This window comes from Myxine glutinosa, chromosome 1 (assembly GCF_964187855.1).
Source record: "Myxine glutinosa chromosome 1, kmMyxGlut1.1, whole genome shotgun sequence".
NCBI lineage: Eukaryota > Metazoa > Chordata > Myxini > Myxiniformes > Myxinidae > Myxine > Myxine glutinosa.
In genome coordinates, this window is record NC_136261.1 from 339,927,036 (window position 1) to 339,947,842 (window position 20,807).

General features: G+C 39.7%; 1 protein-coding gene across 3 annotated transcripts in view; it reads right to left on the reverse strand.

Moving 5' to 3' along the window:
* The window catches only part of LOC137419517 (hemagglutinin/amebocyte aggregation factor), a 96,216-nt gene that overhangs the window by 38,566 nt on the left and 36,843 nt on the right, over nt 1-20,807 (reverse strand). For all 3 annotated transcript variants that reach the window (XM_068105546.2, XM_068105544.2, XM_068105545.2), the window contains exon 3: nt 3,335-3,529. In XM_068105546.2, coding sequence (XP_067961647.2) covers nt 3,335-3,529 — 195 coding nt within the window. The remainder of the gene's footprint in view (nt 1-3,334; nt 3,530-20,807) is intronic.

Consider the following 20,807-nt stretch of genomic DNA (forward strand, 5'->3'; position numbering starts at 1 on the left):
GGCCAGACGGAAGCCAAACAGTTCAATCTTCGTTTCATCACACCACAGAATCTTGTTTCTCACAGTCTGAGAGTCCTTTAGGTGCTTTTTTTGCAAACTCCAAGAGGGCTTTCATGTATCTTTCACTGAGGAGAGGCTTCCGTCTGGCCACTCTGCCATAAAGCCCACATCGGTGGAGTGTTGCAGTGATGGTTGTCCTTCTGGAAGTTTCTCCCATCTCCACACAGGATCTCTGGGGTTCAGCCAGATTTACCATCGGGTTCTTGGGCACCTATCTTACCAAGGCCCTTCTCCCCCGATTGCTCAATTTGGCTGGGTGGCCAGCTCTAGGAAGAGTCCTGGTTGTTCCAAACTCCTCCCATTTAAGAATTATGGAGGCCACTGTGCTCTTGGGGATCTTCAATGCAGCAGAAATTTTTTTGTCGGCTTCCCCAAATCTGTGCCTCGACACAATCCTGTCTCTGAGCTCTGCAGGCAGTTCTTTCGACCTCATGGCTTGGTTTTTGCTCTGATATGCATTGTCAGCTGTGAGACCTTATATAGACAGGTGTGTGCCTTTCTAAATCATGTCCAATCAATTGAATTTACCACAGGTGGATTCCAATCAACGTGTAGAAACATCTCAAAGATGATCAAGAGAAATGGGAGGCACCTGAGCTAAATTTAAAGTGTCATAGCAAAGGGTCTGAATACTTGTGTCAATGTGATATTTCAGTTTTTTCTTTTTAATAAATTTGCAAAACTTTCTAAAATCCTGTTTTCTCTTTGTCATTTTGGGGTATTGAGTGTAGATTGACGAGGGAAAAAATGAATTTAAACGATTTCAGCATGAGGCTGCAACATAACAAAATGTGAAAAAAGTGAAGGGGTCTGAATACTTTCTGAATGCTCTGTATGTCCAGAGAGACAGCCATGATCTCATGTTTGACATTGAGGGCCTCCATCCATTGTTGGGTGAGTAGAAGCAGCATGTCCAAGGTTTAGCAACCTGGTCTGAATCCAAATTGGTGATCGGAGATAAGGTTATTGGAGAAAAGGAAGGATTTCATATCAACTGTGATGCTGGATTACATGACCTCGCTGATGATTGGAAGTAAGCTGTTAGGTCTGTCGTTAAGAGGATCAGTTCTTGCACCTTTTAACCTAATCCAGTGATGTTGGTTGATTTCCATGCAGATGGAAAATTAGATAGGGTAATGATGATGATGACGGGTGAAAAGTACAGAAAGAGGATGTGCAAGGGCAGCAGAGCAGGATCTTTAGGAAATGTGAGCAGATGTCGCCCGGTCCAGATGCAGAATCATAGTTGAGGGATGCCAGAAACTTTTCCACCTTCTCGGATCAAAAATAAAGATTCGAGGCACAGTTAGTTGTGTGCAATTGGGTAGATGTTTCCTGAATGAAGGGTTAATAACATAAGAAACATGATTGGCAAACCTTTCTACAAAGACGGTGTCCAAATAATGTTTTACGTAAATTTGATGAGTGTTTTCAATATCTTATTTTAGTGTTTTTAAAAATATTGTCAAGGTGTTTTTGTTGATTGTTTGAATTTGTTCATCAAAGGGGTTTCAAAAGTAAGTAAGTCAGTCTCTCTCTCTCTCTCTCTCTCTCTCTCTCTCTCTCTGTCTCTCTCTCTCTGTGTGTACTGCTTGTTTATCATTTCCCTTTTGTGCCCAATTGTTGCCCTACTACCCCACTATCAATTTAACCTTACTCTTCCATGCCACACTCTTGCGTTGGTGGGGCGAGGGATGGAGAGGGCTGCCCATTTCTAAGACGCAAACTTGTTTCAAGGGTCCTGACCAAGAGAGGGCACCTGCCATCCATGTTTTTCATTATGTGTGCATTTTCATGGAAAATTGTTGAGCTTACATCTGGTATTTGTGTCGTTATATTTGGTATTTTTGCAGTGATATATCATCCGATAACACATCTACAGTGTGAAGGCCATTTTGACTATCGGGAATGGCGTACAATATTTTGGAGATACGCAATTGGTCCTCTGTTACAGCACTTCCTGACTCACGATAGACATCGACAGAATTTGTGATGCTCTTGGCCTTTTTGCTCTTCCTTTAGACATCAATAAAAGTGGAAGAGTGATGTTCAGCTAACTTAGCCTAAAGACCTTCAACTTTTCTCTCCCTCCGTCCTTCTCTCAAAGTGGTTCATCAGATAGTTACCTTACTCTTCATGTCCACACACAATACTTATATCTTCATCCTGTGGAATAAAACACATATACACTTCATACGAAAATATTTTGATCACACATCTACAGATAATAAAATGAAAAATCGCTCATGGAGTGCCACTTGGTAAAAGAGAATAAAGTCGAATGGCCCTCAGAAGAGCATCCATTTGACCTCAAATATAATTGGTGGTTGAATGCAGTGGCCTGATATGCAAATAGTCTTCAAATTTAAGTTAATTGGATGAAAATTGACAATTTTAGAAATTTGCCTTATGTTGACCTTTTGGCCTATGTTGACCTTTTGGCCTATGTTGACCTTTTGGCCTGTGTAGACCTCAAATGTAATTGGTGGTTGAATTCAGTGACCTGATATGCAAATAGTCTTCAAATTTAAGTTAATCGGATGAAAATTGACAATTTTAGAAATTTGCCATATGTTGACCTTTTGGCCTATGTTGACCTTTTGGCCTATGTTGACCTTTTGGCCTATGTTGACCTTTTGGCCTATGTTGACCTTTTGGCCTATGTTGATCTTTTGGCCTATGTTTTGCCTTTTGGCCTAGGTTGACCTCAAATATAATTGGTGGTTGAATTCAGTAAGTTGATATGAAAATCCTATTCAAATTTCAAGTCAATCGGATGAAAATTGAGGATGTTAGAAATTCTAAAACAAGTGGTTAACCTTTGGCCTATACTGACCTTGTGACCTATGTTGACCTGAAAAGTAGTTGTTTGTTGAATTCTGTTAGCTGACATGAAAATCCTATTCAAATGACAATTCAATCGGAAGAAAATTGAGGGTTTTTAGAAATTTGAAAAGGTTGTTGAAAAGTGTTTGGCCTATGTTGCCTTTTGACCTCAAAAATAAATAGGATTTTGTCAGACCAATAACCCCACCATTTGGTGAGGTTTCGTGAATATCGGTTTGCAACTGTGACCTGTTGGCAAGTATAAGTGAGAGGACAGACAACCACACAAACCAGAGTGATCAACAAACTTGTCAAAAAAAAAAATTGCCATGTACTAAAATCACATTGTGTGTAACATCATGTTTCCCTGAACCATTGCAATTATATATGGAACATAAACAGCTGGAATAGTTACAATCACAAGACACAACAAATTTCAATGGCTTACCGTCTGTCCTTCTCAGATTCACTAAAATAACTTTGCATGCCACTGATAATCGAGTTGAATGGACAAATGAAGGTAGTTGACTCCTTGAAGCAGTTTACGTGTGGAGTTGTATAGCAGCTCATGATGTGTTTGTACGAGTATGTATCCTTGCACGAAACCTCCCAAAGGCGGTCTCCCTCCTCTTCCATATAGGTGCTGAAGAAAAGAAAGTGCAACTCACTCTTATCCTGGCTGAAGACAACTAATTATCTGATGACAACGAGGCTGATGAAGAGGGGAAACTGCGACAGAAATTAAAAGTTTCATCTGTGAGGGTGATTCAAAAAGTTTGTTTTCACTTTTCAAAAGTTTCAGAGCCGAAAACAGGATCTTTATTCCAGTGGTATCAGAAACTCACCATCCAATAGGAACAAGAAGAAAAATACATAAAATGTCATCGCCCCCGTGGTTTTCGTAATTTTATTATACTAGGACGTGCCCGTACGTGGCGTACCCGTAACCGTACCGTACCCGGAACCGTACCCGGAACCGTACCCGGAACCGTACCCATACCGTACCCGTACCGTACCCGTACCCGTGACGTGCCCGTAATGAATATGTACAAAATATAAATATGTATGTACTACAATCGATCGTACCTTACAACAATCAACACAGATTGCAACGTCAAATAAATGAATACGCTCTCAAATGTGCCGTCCGAGGCAGCGTCTGCTCGCCACGTTCAGCGTCACTATGACTATCCGTATGTCCGGAAGTGACGTCCTCATTTGACTGTCCGGAAGGTCGCAAATCGCAGTTACGATGAATCGCAAATTAGTTTTAATTAGTTTTAAAACATAGTTTAACGGCAACATAGTTTTCCAACGTGAAATAAATGAATACGCTCTCAAATGTGCCGTCCGAGGCAGAGTCTGTTCGCCACGTTCGGCACACGTGATAGCTCGCTGCTCTCTGATTGGTTGAATCGTTTTTTGGACATAGCTCGGTAACTACTTCTCCGATTAATATGAAACCTTGAAAAGGCACATCCTCGGGTCCCCAGCAATATACCTGGCAAGTTTCAAGTATATCGGACTGGTAGTTGTCGAGAAACAGCGGTCACAGACAAACATACATACATACATACATACATACATACATACATACATACAAACATACAAACATACAAACATACAAACATACACACAGAGATTACTGGAATTATAGATAGATGGAGTTAAATGCCATCAGTCGGCCATCTTTGGTCAGATTACAAAACAAAATCTTTTGTATATCTATACTCATGTATTGTCTTTGTGCCAAGTTTGAACAAGATCGGTAAATGAATATCCGAGAAATGGTGGAGGACGTGTTCAATATCGGTTATTTTTTTTTTTACAACTAAAATGGCCGCCAGTCTACCAGTCGGCCATCTTGGATCTGATCTCGAAAGAAAATGATGTGCATATGTATACCAGCATGTATTGTCTTTGCACCAAGTATGAACAAAATCGGTCCATACATCTCTGAAATATTGTTGCGGACACACGAGACCAAATCCATAAGCCCCTTTTTCGAACTAACTCCAATGTGGGCTAATTGTCCAGGAGCCAGAATCTGCTCAAAATGGTTTCGTGCAACACCCACTACACAGTTGGTTTGTCACTTCCAGGTGATTGGGGAACATCTATAGAAGAAATCCAGCCCTGATGTACAGTTGAATTGTGGCAGCAACAATAAATGGCAGCCACTTTTCTATGAGGGGGGTGGTGTTCGAGGCGTAAATCTGAGATTTTGACATATTTTCATTTATTTATTTAATCTCTTAGCCCCTGCAGGCAAGATACATCCAATTTTGTTGTGAAAGTTTCATTCATGAGTATGAGACATCTATATGTGTATGTTATAAAATAGTTTTATATTTCGCATGTCATAGCTGTTCATATAATTATGCAAAAATAATATCGCCTAATTCGAGGAATTCCCGAAATTTCCAAATATTTTGCTATCAAAACATTTTACACAGTTGTCTATGCGTTGAAATAGTATTGATGTGATGAAATATCATATTGTTGTCGTTGTGCCATTAAGGCAAACTCCCTATAGTTAAATTGCACGACAACATGTAGCCTGCATTAGTTAGTTATTTTCTATTGAATGTACAGATTAGCCCTGCACCATTGTGTAGTAAAGAAAAGACCAATATGCGTTGAGGTTAGGTAGGATGTTTGTTGGTTAAAAACGTGACCAATAAGGGAGAGGGGAGATCGAAGGCCAGCATGTGACCAATGGTGAGGCGTGGCCATTAAGATGTGCAGAGAGGCGTGGCCAAAAATACGGCCCACGTGACCAGTAAGGGGGTGGGACAACCTGCCGCGACGTTGCGGCAAATCCCAGCCAATGGGAGGCTCTGAACATTTCGAAGGGCGTGACTAGTCTGGATATTAGCCCACGCAGATCGCAAGATCTTTCTCTTTTATCCGGGACTTCAGCGTGGACACATCTGAGCTCTCTTGCCGCCCTTTCGCCACGTCCTTCTGCTCTCGAACTCTCTTTGCCGTTGGGACTGCTTCAAGAGCACATCTGCGCTCTTGCCCTTTTGCCACATCCAGGACGAGACCTCGCTTGCGCAGTTTCGGTTCCCCCACGACACGTGGTTGCCCATTTGCTTTGTCTTCGTGATAAACATCGAGTCTGCGCCGATCTTTTGCGCCGTCTGGCTGACGTGCAAGCGTTGGCCTTTCGACCAGTCTCACCTGCACTGAATCTACCTCGTCCAGGCGGCAAGTGAGGACCGAACTGCACCACGTGACCAGACCACCACGTGACCACCACAACACCAGACCACGTGGTCACGAGCGAGGAACCCCAGCAAGGACATCGGTACGGCCCATTAACCAGTGCCCTTTTGTCCCTGTGAGTGTGTGTGTGTGCTTCAGAGTGTGAAGGTACCAGTCAGGGTTTATTATTAGGTAAGGAATATTTGGTAAGCTAAATCTTTGTTCTCTTCTCTGTGCCTTGTACAAATAAAAGGCTGTACATTTGTTCTTTACTTCCAACCTGTGCGGTACGTCCTTTTCTCCAATTGGCCTTGCACCATCCGGGACCGAATTAGGCTCGAATCGGGTTCATAATCCCAGTTGGGGTAAGGCCGCTTTTCCACACCGTGCTAAACCGCTCGGCATCCAAAGGGTGTGTGGAAACACTCCGGATACCGTAACAAATTGGTATTCAGGAGTGGGAAGTCGAGTGAACGCGACCCCTCTCGACCGTGTCACCCTCTACCCGCAACAATATTATTGTTGTAACATGAAACTGCACTTTGTATTTTGCAGTTTGTTTGCAGTTTGCAGTTTGTTACCAAAGGCCTCGACATAAATGAGAAGGGGTTATGGGACACACTGCCACACATGAATATCATGACATTTGCATCTATGGCAAAGAAAAAGACGATGAAATCAGCAAAAGATAAGACAGCTGCCGTCAGTGCAGATCGAGATATCTTTGGCAGATTACTCATTGTTGCTAAAGCACGTGATGTCAACCTCAAGGAAGTCCTCGCACATGAACTATCATCTGTGCCTTATGCATTGGCACATTCTGACGGCAGTATGCGTAAGAATGTGAAGAGTGATCTGCTAGCAGAGTTGGAAACAAAATCTGATGTGTTGCCAAATCTTCCATATAATGAAGCACCACTGCCCACTGCTAATGTCATTGATGCGATGGCATTGGTCCAAATGGTGAAATCTGGCGGCACTAAGACATTTGGCCAATTGGCCGAGAAGTATTATGATCTGATATCAGCACCATTTGGGAAGAATGGCTGCAACAGGGTAGATGTGGTCTTTGATCGCTACGATCACCCTTACTCTATCAAGACCGGAGAACGCATGCGACGAGGGTCTTCTACAGAACTGGAGATTACGATATTGGGACCCAGTACACCTCTACCTGAACAATGGGACAAATATATACTTAATCCAAACAACAAAGCAAATCTATGTGCATTCCTAAGTGATCGATGGTGCCAAACTGCACCAGAAAAACTAGCACCAGGCAATCAGCTGGTCCTTGGTGGTGGCTTCAAGAACGGAAAGGAGTGCAAGCTGATCGTAAGAGGGCATGTGACTAAACTGTGGCCTCTGGAGTCTGACCACGAAGAAGCAGACACCAGGCTTCTTCTGCATGCTCACAATGCGTCATATGACCACCCACAGGTGATCGTGCGATCACCAGATACTGACGTTGCAGTCATATGCATACACATGTACGCCACAATGAGATGCCAAAAACGTTGGTTTCGTACTGGAATAAAGCAAAAGTTACGACACATACCAATCCACGAAATAGTCTTGGCCATTGGTCCAGAAGTATGCAAAGCACTCCCATCATTGCATGCACTAACAGGAAGTGACTCGACGAGTGCCTTCAGTGGAATTGGTAAAAAGACAGCTTTGAGGAAACTTCAGGGCGGTAAAGACCACCAACAGCCCACGGGTCCTAAAATCCTGCTCTGCTGCTCTTTCACTCCCCCTCTCTGTTCTCTTCACCATCTCTTTTGCTCAAGGTCATCTGCCATCTGCTTGGAAATCTGCCAACATCACCGCTTTGTACAACAAGGTGCAAAAACAGATCCCAGCAACTACAGACCAATCAGCCTTCTCCCAATTATCAGCAAAGTCATGGAAGCCATCATTGCTTCAGATATGAAATCTTTCCTCTTCTCCAATGGCTTGATCTCTGATCATCAATTTGGTTTCAGACCTGGACACTCTACTCTGGACATGCTGCTTCTGCTTTCTCAACACTGGATGGAGGTCCTCAATGCCAAACAGGAAATTAGAGCAGTCTCCCTTGACATATCACGTGCCTTTGATACGGTCTGGCACACCGCTCTGCTCACCAAACTCTCCTCTTTTGGTATCCATAGAAATCTCCACGCATGGCTGGCGGACTTCCTCTCTAGTCGTAGTCAACGTGTGGCCCTGAATGGGTTTCTCTCATCTACTCTTCCTGTTCAGGCTGGAGTTCCACAAGGCAGTGTTCTGGGCCCTGTGCTTTTTCTGGTCTTCATCAATGATCTCTCTGACTCTCTTGAAAATCCTCTGTATCTCTTTGCTGATGACTCTACTCTCTGTCGCTCCATTCTTCATCCCTCAGATCGGCAGTCTGCAGCCTCCTCACTCTCTGCAGACCTGGACAAAATCACAGACTGGGCAAACAAGTGGAACATGTCTTTCAATCCTGACAAATCTCACACTCTTACGATGTCTCTCCGAAAAGACCGACTGGACAACCCTCCCATCCACTTTCTGAATAACCCTCTCCAAGAAGTTCTGTCACTCAAGCTTTTGGGTCTCACTATCTGCCATGATCTTTCCTGGGAAAACCACATTTCAAATCTGGCCTCCAAAGCCAGTCGCCGACTGGGCATCCTCCGTCGTGCGAAGTCCTTCCTTGGCACACCTGAGCTCCTCACCACATACAAGGCTTTCATCCGCAGCTCAATGGAATACTGCTCTCCCCTCTGGGCTGGTGCTCCTGCCTCACACCTAGCTCATCTTCACGCTGTTGAAACCAAAGCATTCAGAATCATTGGAATCTCCCGCGATGAAGCTAACTCCAAGGGCCTCTCACTCACTCACCGCAGGCAGGTTGGTGGTCTTTCCGTCTTCTACCGACTCCTCTCTGGCCTTGCCCCCCCCAGCTCTCTCTGGGCTCTGTCCCGCAAATATTCCTACAGGTCGCACAAGATCTGCCTGCAACCCTCTTATGGTCAAACTGCCAAAATCAAGACTCTCTGCTCACCTTCACTCCTTCATTCCTCTTTTCTCCCACCTCTGGAACAAACTCCCTCACTCTCTTCAATCCCACTCCACCCTCCAGGTCTTTAAAACAGCTGTTCACCACCATCTCTTATCTTCCCCCATCCAAAACCTTGATCTTTTCTACCCCCGCTAATTTCACCCCAATTCCACTTTTTTGAAATACCAACTCCTGTCCTGGAAGTCCTTGGTGTCCTTGTGTTTTATACTTCTCCCACCCGCCCCCCCCCTTCCCACGCCTCCTCCCCCCAAGCCCTCTCCCTCCCACACATCTCCCTGCTCTCAAATGTTGTGTTTGTGTGCTTCCCCTTCTCTCCCCATCTTGTCTTCCGCTCCCTCTTTTTATATATTTTGTTTGTCTGGTTGATTTGTTTGTGAAGTAAATGTTAGCTCTTTCACGAGCCTCGATTCAGTATACAAAAAACCCCCCCAAAAAAACAAAACAAAAAAAACAGAAAGTGTCTCAACTGGGAGATATTATCCCACCGACAGAGGATACTGTCCGTGCTTGTGAACGGTTCATATGCTCCCTGTACACAACAGCTCAGGCAGCAGGTGACACGGCGGACAAAATCAGATATTGGATGTTCTGCCAGAAAAGGCAGAAGAGTGAATGCCTACCACCAACATCTGACAGTATTAGGCAACACATTTATGGAGCTAACTATCAGTCATTCATCTGGAAGAAGTCATTGCTCCCCAACCAAGCACTACCAAAGCCAGATGGTAATAGATGTAACATCGAAGATGGAACTCTCCAGCCCACCCTCATGATAAAAGACCCTGCTCCAGTTGGACTAGTTGTGCTGACCGCGTGCAAGTGTAGAGTGTCTGCATATCAACGCAGCCCCGTATGTGCCTGCAAGAACAATAACATGCCATGCACAGAAGCCTGCACTTGCATGGGAGGTGAACAATGCAAAAACCCAAACAAAGAACCTACCACAAGCGACTCAGAAGATGATGATGAGGAAGATTTATTGATTACATTTTCGTGATTTTATACCACTTAGAGGATGATTGAGTAGCAAAATATGTGTGTTTATTTTAATAATACAACAAATAACAGTTATATGTTAACATTGTAATGTTCAGTGAATGACTATGGTTATGATACGCAGCCAGATTTGACCTGGTGAGATATTTTTGCTGAGATTACTTGTGGACTTTTGATCATAACAGGAGTGGGGTTGATGATTTAAGGGGAAATGAAATGTATATTTTTCTGACTTTACTTAAGGATTGTCCAATTTTGTTTCTTGAAAAGATCATAAAGATATATCATATTACAACCATAACCGCATTTAAACAACATAAAGATGATATTGCATAATTACAGTCGAAAAGCAAAAACTACATATTTCAGCGATTTTGTGTGTTTTGGGTATAATAATAATTTTTTTTTTTAAATCATACTTGAACAGCATAACGAAAGTCCCCTCATACTTCCCACTATCCTTTTAATTATAATGTTCAAGAATCCCTATTGGAAGAGCTGAATAAACAAAAATACCCCCCCAAAAAAGTCAATTTCGAGCTTTACGCTACCCCTTAATAGAAAAGTGGCTGCCATTTATTGTTGCTGCCACAATTTAACTGTACATCAGGGCTGGATTTGTTCTACAGATGTATCCCAAGCACCCTGAAATGACAAACCAACTGTGTCGTGGGTGTTGCACGAAACTCATTTTCTCGGCCTCTCTTGAAAACTGGCTCCTGGACTATAATAACGTGACACTAGCTGGAAACTACAGAGAAAGGTACCATCATCTGCATACTTTCACTGATGCAGGACCTTTATGATATCTTCATGGTTTGGGATTTTTTTTTTGATATCTCCGTCATCTCATCTTATCAAGTTTAAAAACATTTAAGTAAATATTATTTAAAACATTATTTAAGCTCTCCCACCTTCCCGTGATACCTTCCCCGTAAGCCCTCTCCCTCCCACAGATCTCCCGATGTCCCTGCTCTCAACTGTTGTACTCGTGTGCTTCCCTCTCTCTCCCCATCTTGTCTCCCGCTCCATTTATCTTATGTTTTATGTGTCGGTTTGTCTTTTGTGATTAATGTTGGACTCTTACACGAGCCTTGATCTTGTATACAAAAAAAGAAAAAAAAAGAAAAGTGGTGCAAGCAAAGGCTTTTACAAGATAGAGCTGAATTATACGCTCACATATTGTACAATACATCAATTGTATCTAAAATCTGCTGGAACAATAAACATTTCAAGATATTTTACAAAACAAAACAATTTGGCTGGTACCAGGAGAAACTCTGACCGAGTTTCTTGTCATTGTAGTCTTTGTGCCATCGAATTAAGAATGCATGAATGATGCCGTGAGAGCAGGTATAAACCTGATACTGCAATTCCAACATTCTGTGGGAGATTTTTGGGTGTTTCTGCCTTCTTTGTTGAATTTGTTGTGAGATGGCATTGGCATTTGAGGGTATAAATCATAAAAGGGGAAGGGCAATGATGTCACACTTCTTTTTAGATCACCTGGAATGGAGTTCCAGCGAGCTGATGGGATTCCAGAGAGTGTCGTCTGTCAGTCCGTAAACACTTGCAACTTCTTCTTTGAAACTGCTGATGGGATTGTGACCAAACTTGGAACAAATTATATTTGGTATGTTGCAACTCAAGTTTGTTAACAGCAAGAAATTTTTTTTGGGGTCTAATTGGGTCTACGAGGGGTCAAAGTGGGTCCAGGTTTGACCCCCAAAATCGGTATTTGCTTTCTTCTCTAAAACTACACACACTATTTCGATGAAACTTGACCACAACCTTCACCACCTGTGATGTACCAAAGTGTGTTAAGGGTTTTTTTGTGGGTAACTAAAGCACTTCCTGCAACCATTATTTTTGACATATGTAAGACCCCACGATCCGATCCGCAAAACGACCATAAAAGCCTTATCCTTTGCTTGTAGCTCCATCGAGTGAGCATGTGCGAAGTGTTCCTCATGTTTGTGCGCATTTGATGAAACACACAGTGATTAGATTTCCCCGGGCCCTGTGGGTGTGAGAACTGCGTTAAAATACACAAGTCACGTGCGTTTGTGAGCTCTGTCCTCTGTGCTTTCAACACGTGAATTGCATCCAACTGTTTCTTCCACTTCCTGCCTTTCTTCATGTAGTTACCACAGCCTTTTTACTGTTTTTTTCTTTTTTTTTAGGAAGAGGGGAGGGTAGGGGGCAACCCATGCTCTGTTTAAAGACTTTTATTACCTCCACTACCGAAGGTGAATGGAGGTTATATGTTTTCACCCTTGACTATTTTTACTTGCGGGAATGTTGATCGGTTGGTTTGTTACTTGCCAGAAAAGATTCCGGCAAGAATGTTGATCGGTTGGTTTGTCTGTCTGTCTGTCTGTGCGCAGCACTACGTCTACACCGTTGCACGTAGAATCGCCAAACTTTACACACATATTTGTCTTGCCCTGGAATAGACTGTGCCCAATTGATGACGTCATCGGTCACGTGGTTCGGCCGCCATCTTGGAAAAACCGAAAAAATTGCACCTCCATATCTCCGAAAGTGCTGAATAGAAAAAATTAAGACATGGCTCATTGTAAAGAACTCTCCATGGGGAATAAAATATGTTAATGATGACGTCATCGTTCATGTGGTTCGGCCGCCATCTTGGAAAAACCGAAAAATTTTGCACCTCTATATCTCCGAAAGTGCTGAATAGAAAAAATTGAGACATGGCTCATTGTAAAGAACTCTCCATGGGGAATAAAATATGCTGATGATGATGTCACAGGTGCGTTCATTATGTCAGAATTCGACAAGCACAAAACTTCATCTGATCAAGATGCAATTTCTTGAGCGCCATGTCGGCATAAACTGGTGGAGAAAAAAAATAATGATGATGTCATCGGTCACGTGGGTCGGCCGCCATCTTGGAAAAATGGAAAAACTTTGCACCTCTATATCTCCGAAAGTGCTGAATAGAAAAAATTGAGACATGGCTCATTGTAAAGAACTCTCGATGGGGAATTAAATAGGTTAATGATGATGTCATAGGTGCGTCCATTATGACGTTATATTTCGACAAGTACAAAACTTCATCCGATCAAGATGAAATTTCTTGAGTGCCATGTCGGCATAAACTGGTGGAGGAAAAAAAAAATGATGACATCATCGGTCACGTGGTTCGGCAGCCATCTTGGAAAAACGGAAAAATTTGCACCTCTATATCTCCGAAAGTGCTGAATGGAGAAAATTGAGACATGGCTCATTGTAAAGAACTATCCATGGGGAATAAAATATGTTAATGATGATGTCATAGGTGCCTCCATTATGACGTCATAATTCGAAAAGTACAAAACTTCATCCGATCAAGATGAAATTTCTTGAGCATCATCAAGGAATAAACTTGTTTAGAAAACAAATAATGATGACGTCATCGGTCACATGGATTGGCCGCCATATTTTTCCAAAATGGCCGATAAAAAAGTACATTCTGGCATGTCCTTGGTCTCTGACCGATTTTTCATCTGTTTGTCTGTTTGTTTGTTCAAAGCACTACGTCCACACAGTTGCATGTAGAATCGCAAACTTTACACACATATTTGTCTTGCCCTGGAATAGACTGTGCCCAATTTTTAACTCTCTCGGCCCAAGGCCTCCATTATGACGTCATAATTCGATAATTTGACAAGTACAAAACTTAATCCAATCAAGATGCAATTTCTTGAGCGCCATGTCGGCATAAACTGGTGGATAAAAAAATAATGAAGACGTCATCAGTCACGTGGTTCGGCCGCCATCTTGGAAAAAACAAAAAACTTTGCATCTCTATATCTCTGAAAGTTCTGAATAGAAAAAAATGAGACATGGCTCATTGTAAAGAACTATCCATGGGGAATAAAATATGTTAATGATGATGTCATAGGTGCCTCCATTATGACGTCATAATTCGAAAAGTACAAAACTTCATCCGATCAAGATTAAATTTCTTGAGCATAATCTAGGAATAAATTAGTTTAGAAAACAAATAATGATGACATCATCGGTCACGTGGTTCGGCCGCCATATTTGTCCAACATGGCCGATAAAAAAAGAAGATTCCGGCAAGTCCTCGGTCTCTGACCAATTTTTCATCTGTGTGTCTGTTTGTCTGTCTGTTTGTTCGCAGTACTACGTCGACACCATTGCACGTAGAATCGCCAAACTTTACACACATATTTGTCTTGTACTGGAATAGGCTGTGCCCAATTTTTAACTCTCTCGGCCCAAGACGTCCATTATGACGTCATAATTTGATAACTCGACAAGTACAAAACTTCATCCAATCAAGATGCAATTTCTTGAGTGCCATGTCGGCATAAACTGGTGGAGAAAAAAAATGATGACATCATCGGTCACGTCGTTCGGCCGCCATCTTGGAAAAGCCGAAAAAATTTGCACCTCTATATCTCCGAAAGTCCTGAATAGAAAAAATTGAGACATGGCTCATTGGAAAGTACTCTCCATGGGGAATAAAATATGTTAATGATGATGTCATAGGTGCCTCCATTACGACATTTTAATTTGACAAGTACAAAACTTCATCCGATCAAGATTACATTTCTTGAGCATAATCTCGGAATAAATTAGTTTAGAAAACAAATAATGATGACGTCATCGGTCACGTGGTTTGGCCGCCATATTTGTCCAACATGGCCGATAAAAAAGAACATTCCGGCAAGTTCTCAGTCTCTGACCGATTTTTCATGTTTGTCTGTTTGTCTGTCTGTTCGCTGTACTACGTCTACACCGTTGCATGTAGAATCGCCAAACTTTACACACATTTGTCTTGCCCTGAAATAGATTGTGCCCAATTTTTAACTCTCTCGGCCCAAGGCCTCCATTATGATGTCATAATTTGATAATTCGACAAGTACAAAACTTCATCCAATCAAGATGCAATTTCTTGAGTGCCATGTCGGCATTAACTGGTGGAGCAAAAAAATGAATGATGTCATCGGTCACAGGGTTCGGCCGCCATCTTGGAAAAAACGAAAAACTTTGCACCTCTATATCTCCGAAAGTGCTGAATAGAAAAAATTGAGACGTGGCTCATTGTAAAAATCTCTCCATGGGAAATAAAATATGTTAATGAAGATGTCATGGGTGTGTCCATTATGACATCATAATTTGACAAGTACAATACTTCATCCGATCAAGATGCAATTTCTTGGGCGCCATGTCGGCATAAACTAGTGGAGAAAAAAATAATAATGATGACGTTATCGTTCACGTGATTCAGCCACCATCTTGGAAAAACCGAAAAAATTTGCACCTCTATATCTCCGAAAGTGCTCAATAGAAAAATTTGAGACATGGCTCATTGTAAAAATCTCTCCATAGGAAATAAAATATTTTATTGATGATGTCATAGGTGCCTCCAGTATGACGTCATAATTCAGCAAGTACAAAACTTCATCCAATCAAGATGCAATTGTTTGTGTGCCATGTCGGCATAATCTGGTGGAGAAAAAAAAAATGATGACATCATCGGTCACGTGGTTCGCCCGCAATATTTGTCCAAAATGGCCGATAAAAAAGTATATTCCGGCAAGTCCTCGGTCTCTGACCGATTTTTCATTCTGTTTGTCTGTCTGTATTTGCCTGTTTGTTGTACACCGCACCTTTCCTATGCCATCTCCAGGCATTGCAAATCGTCATTGCTGGGCACCGAAGGGGGCTCGGCAGTGACACACGCTGAAAGGGAGTACTCAGTTTTCACTCTGTTTGTTGTACACCGCACCTTTCCTATGCCATCTCCAGGCATTGCAAATCGTCATTGCTGGGCACCGAAGGGGGCTCGGCAGTGACGCACGCTGAAAGGGAGTACTCAGTTTTCACTCTGTTTGTTTGTTTTCTTTCTTGTTGTACACCGCACCTTTCCTATGCCATCTCCAGGCATTGCAAATCGTCACTGCTGGGCACGGAAGGGGTCTCGGCAGTGACGCACGCTGAAAGGGAGTACTCAGTTTTCACTCTCGTTGTTTGTTTGTTTGTTTTCTTGGTTGTTTTCTTGTTTGTTTGTCCGGGCGATATCTCAGCCATCCTTTGAGCTAGGAAGCTGAAATTTCGGCACAATAGTGAGCAAGTCCTTTCTCAAAAACGTTATTTTTTGTTTTTTGATTAATCAAATAATTGAGGAGTTGTTTAATTATTAGCGATTAATTAAGTACTTATTTAATTAATCAAATTTCCTTTCTCTTCTGACCATTAACTCAGGCACCTTTTGAGATAGTAAGCTGATATTTGGACATGCCAATGACCAGGTGATTTGGCTGCAAAGGCTATTTTTTTATTATTAATTAATCAATTAATCAATTAATCGATTAATTATTTAATTATTCGATTAATGACTAAAAATTTTTTTTTTTAAGTCAAAGAATCTAATGAAATGGTGGTGGTTTATGTGTTCTCTGACCGAATCGATTAATAATTTAATTTTTTATGATTATTATTTATTTATTTTCATTATTAATCATTTATTTATTTTCTTTCTCATTTGGCCAATATCTCAGGCACCTTTTGACCTGGGAAGCTAATATTTGGACATGAGTGACCAAGTGATGTCGCTATCAAGGATATTTTTGATTTGTTGATTAATCAATTAATCGATTAATTATTTAATTATTCGATTAAGTACTAAAAAAAAAAAAAAAAAAATCAGTTGCAGATTCTGATGAAATGGTGGTGGTTTATGTGTTCTGTGACCGAATTGATTAATAATTGTACACCGCTCCTTTCCTATGCCATCTCCTGGCATTGCAAATCGTCATTGCTGGGCACCGAAGGGGGCTCGGCAGTGACGCACGCTGAAAGAGAGTACTCAGTTTTCACTCTGGTTGTTTGTTTTCTTGCTTTCTTTCTTTCTTGCTTTCTTTCTTTCTTGTTTGTTTGTTTGTTTGTCCGGGCGATATCTCAGCCATCCTTTGAGCTAGGAAGCTGAAATTTCGGCACAATAGTGAGCAAGTCCTTTGTCAAAAACAGTATTTTTTGTTTTTTGATTAATCAATTAATTGATGAGTTATTTAATTATTAGCGATTAATTAAGTACTTATTTAATTAATTAAATTTCATTTCTCTTCTGACCATTAACTCAGGCACCTTTTGAGTTCGGAAGCTGATATTTGGACATGCCAATGACCAGGTGATTTGGCTGCAAAGGCTATTTTTGATTTATTAATTAATCAATTAATCAATTAATCGATTAATTATTTAATTATTTGATTAATGACAAAAATATTTTTTTTTTTTTTAGTTACAGATTCTGATGAAATTGTGGTGGTTAATGTGTTCTCTGACCGAATTGATTAATAATTTAATTTTTTAATGATTATTATTTTTTATTTTCGTTATTAATCATTTATTTATCTTCTTTCTCATTTGGCCAATATCTCAGGCACCTTTTGAGCTCAGAAGCTAATATTTGGACATGAGTGACCAGGTGATGTGGCTATCAAGGATATTTTTGATTTATTGATTAATCAATGAATCAATGTATCGATTAATTATTTAATTATTCGATTAATTACTAAAAAAAAATTTTTTCCCCCCAGTTACAGATTCTGATGAAATGGTGGTGGTTTATGTGTTCTGTGACCGAATTGATTGATAATTTAATTTTTTCATGATTATTATTTATTTATTTTCATTATTAATCATTTATTTATTTTCTTTCTCATTTGGCCAATATCTCAGGCACCTTTTGAGCTGGGAAGCTAATATTTGGACATGACAGTGACCAAGTGATGTGGCTATCAAGGATATTTTTGATTAATTGATTAATCATTTATTCGATTCATTATTTATTGATTAATCGATGAATTACTTATTGATTAATCAATTAATTATTTAATTTTTTATTAATGACTTATTTGATTAAATTTCTAAAAGATACATCTTCGGATGAAGCACGAGTGGTTTTGTTATGCTATTAGCCAATTGATTAAGAAAATATTTTGTGATAATCTTTTATTGATTTTAATTGTACACCGCTCCTTTCCTATGCCATCTCCAGGCATTGCAAATCGTCATGGCTGGGCACCGAAGGGGGCTCGGCAGTGACGCACGCTGAAAGAGAGTACTCAGTTTTCACTCTGGTTGTTTGTTTTCTAGCTTTCTTTCTTTCTTGTTTGTTTGTTTGTTTGTTTGTCCGGGCGATATCTCAGCCATCCTTTGAGCTAGGAAGCTGAAATTTCGGCACAATAGTGAGCAAGTCCTTTGTCAAAAACTATATTTTTTGTTTTTTGATTAATCAATTAATTGATGAGTTATTTAATTATTAGCGATTAATTAAGTACTTATTTAATTAATTAAATTTCATTTCTCTTCTGACCATTAACTCAGGCACCTTTTGAGTTAGGAAGCTGATATTTGGACATGCCAATGACCAGCTGATTTGGCTGCAAAGGCTATTTTTGATTTATTAATTAATCAATTAATAAATTAATCGATTAATTATTTAATTATTTGATTAATGACAAAAAATTTTTTTTTTTTAAAGTTACAGATTCTAATGAAATGGTGGTTTATGTGTTCTCTGACCGAATTGATTCATAGTTTAATTTTTTTATGATTATTATTTATTTATTTTCATTATTAATCATTTATTTATTTTCTTTCTCATTTGGCCAATATCTCAGGCACCTTTTGAGCTCAGAAGCTAATATTTGGACATGAGTGACCAGGTGATGTGGCTATCAAGGATAGTTTGGATTTATTGATTAATCAATTAATCAATGTATCGATTAATTATTTAATTATTCGATTAATTACTGAAAAAATTTTTTTTTCCCCAGTTACAGATTCTGATGAAATGGTGGTGGTTTATGTGTTCTGTGACCGAATTGATTGATAATTTAATTTTTTAATGATTATTATTTATTTATTTTCATTATTAATCATTTATTTATTTTCTTTCTCATTTGGCCAAAGGCACCTTTTGAGCTGCCAAGCTAATATTTGGACATGACAATGACCAAGTGATGTGGCTATCAAGGATATTTTTGATTAATTGATTCATTATTTATTGATTAATCGATGAATTACTTATTGATTAATCAATTAATTATTTAATTTTTCATTGATGACTTATTTGATTAAATTTCTAAAAGATACATCTTCGGATGAAGCACGAGTGGTTTTGTTATGGTATTAGCCAATTGATTGAGAAAATATTTTGTGATAATCTTTTATTGATTTTAATTATACAATTAATCAATCAATTAGTGTACACCTCTCCCTCCCAATGCAGCCTCGATGAGCTGCACTGCGGTATTGCCGGGCGCCGGAGGCGCCCCGGCAATGCCGCGCTGTAGGATATTTAATTATTTGGCATGGGGGCGGTGTACTTTGAATGTATGTGTACTTGTTTAATTTTTTAATGATTATTATTTCGTTATTTTCATTATTAATCATTTATATATTTTCTTTCTCATTTGGCCAATATCTCAGGCACCTTTTGAGCTGGGAAGCTAATATTTGGACATGACAAAGACCAAGTGATGTGGCTATCAACGATATTTTTGATTTATTGATTAATCATTTAATCGATTAATTATTTATTGATTCATTGATTAATTATTGATTAATCAATTAATTATTTAATGTTTTATCAATGACTTATTTAATTAAATTCCTAAAAGATACATCTTCGGATGAAGCACTTGTGGTTTAGTTATGCTATTAGCCAATTGATTAAGAAAATATTTTGTGATAATCTTTTATTGATTTTAATTATACAATTAATCAATCAATTAGCGTACACCTCTCCCTCCCAATGCATCCTCTATGAGGTGCACTGCGGTATTGCCGGGCGCCATAGGCGGGCGCCATAGGATTATAATATTGATTAATCAATTAATTATTTAATTTTTTATTAATGACTTATTTAATTAAATTCCTAAAAGATACATCTTCGGATGAAGCACTTGTGGTTTAGTTATGGTTTTAGCCAGTTGATTAAGAAAATATTTTGTGATAATCTTTTATTGATTTTAATTATACAATTAATCAATCAATTAGCGTACACCTCTCCCTCCCAATGCAGCCCCTATGAGGTGCACTGCGGTATTGCCAGGCGCCGGAGGCGCCCCGGCAATGCCACGCTGTCGGATATTTAATTATTTGGCATGGGGGCGGTGTACTTTGAATGTATGTGTACTTGTTTTCTTTCTTGTTTTCTTGTTTGTTTGTTTTTTCCGGACGATATCTCAGCCATCCTTTGAGCTAGGAAGCTGAAATTTCGGCACAGTAGTGAGCAAGTCCTTTGTCAAAAACGTTATTTTTTGTTTTTTGAATAATCAATTAATTGAGGAGTTATTTAATTATTAGTGAGTAATTAAGTACTTATTTAATTGATCAAATTTCCTTTCTCTTCTGACCATTAACTCAGGCACCTTTTGAGTTCGGAAACTGATATTTGGACATGCCAATGACCAGGTGATTTGGCTGCAAAGGCTATTTTTGATTTATTAATTAATCAATTAATCAATTAATCGATTAATTATTTAATTATTCGATTAATGACTTTTTTTTTTTTTTTTTTAAGTTACAGATTCTGATGAAATGGTGGTGGTTTATGTGCTCTCTGACCGAATTGATTAATAATTTAATTTTTTTATGATTATTATTTATTTATTTTCATTAT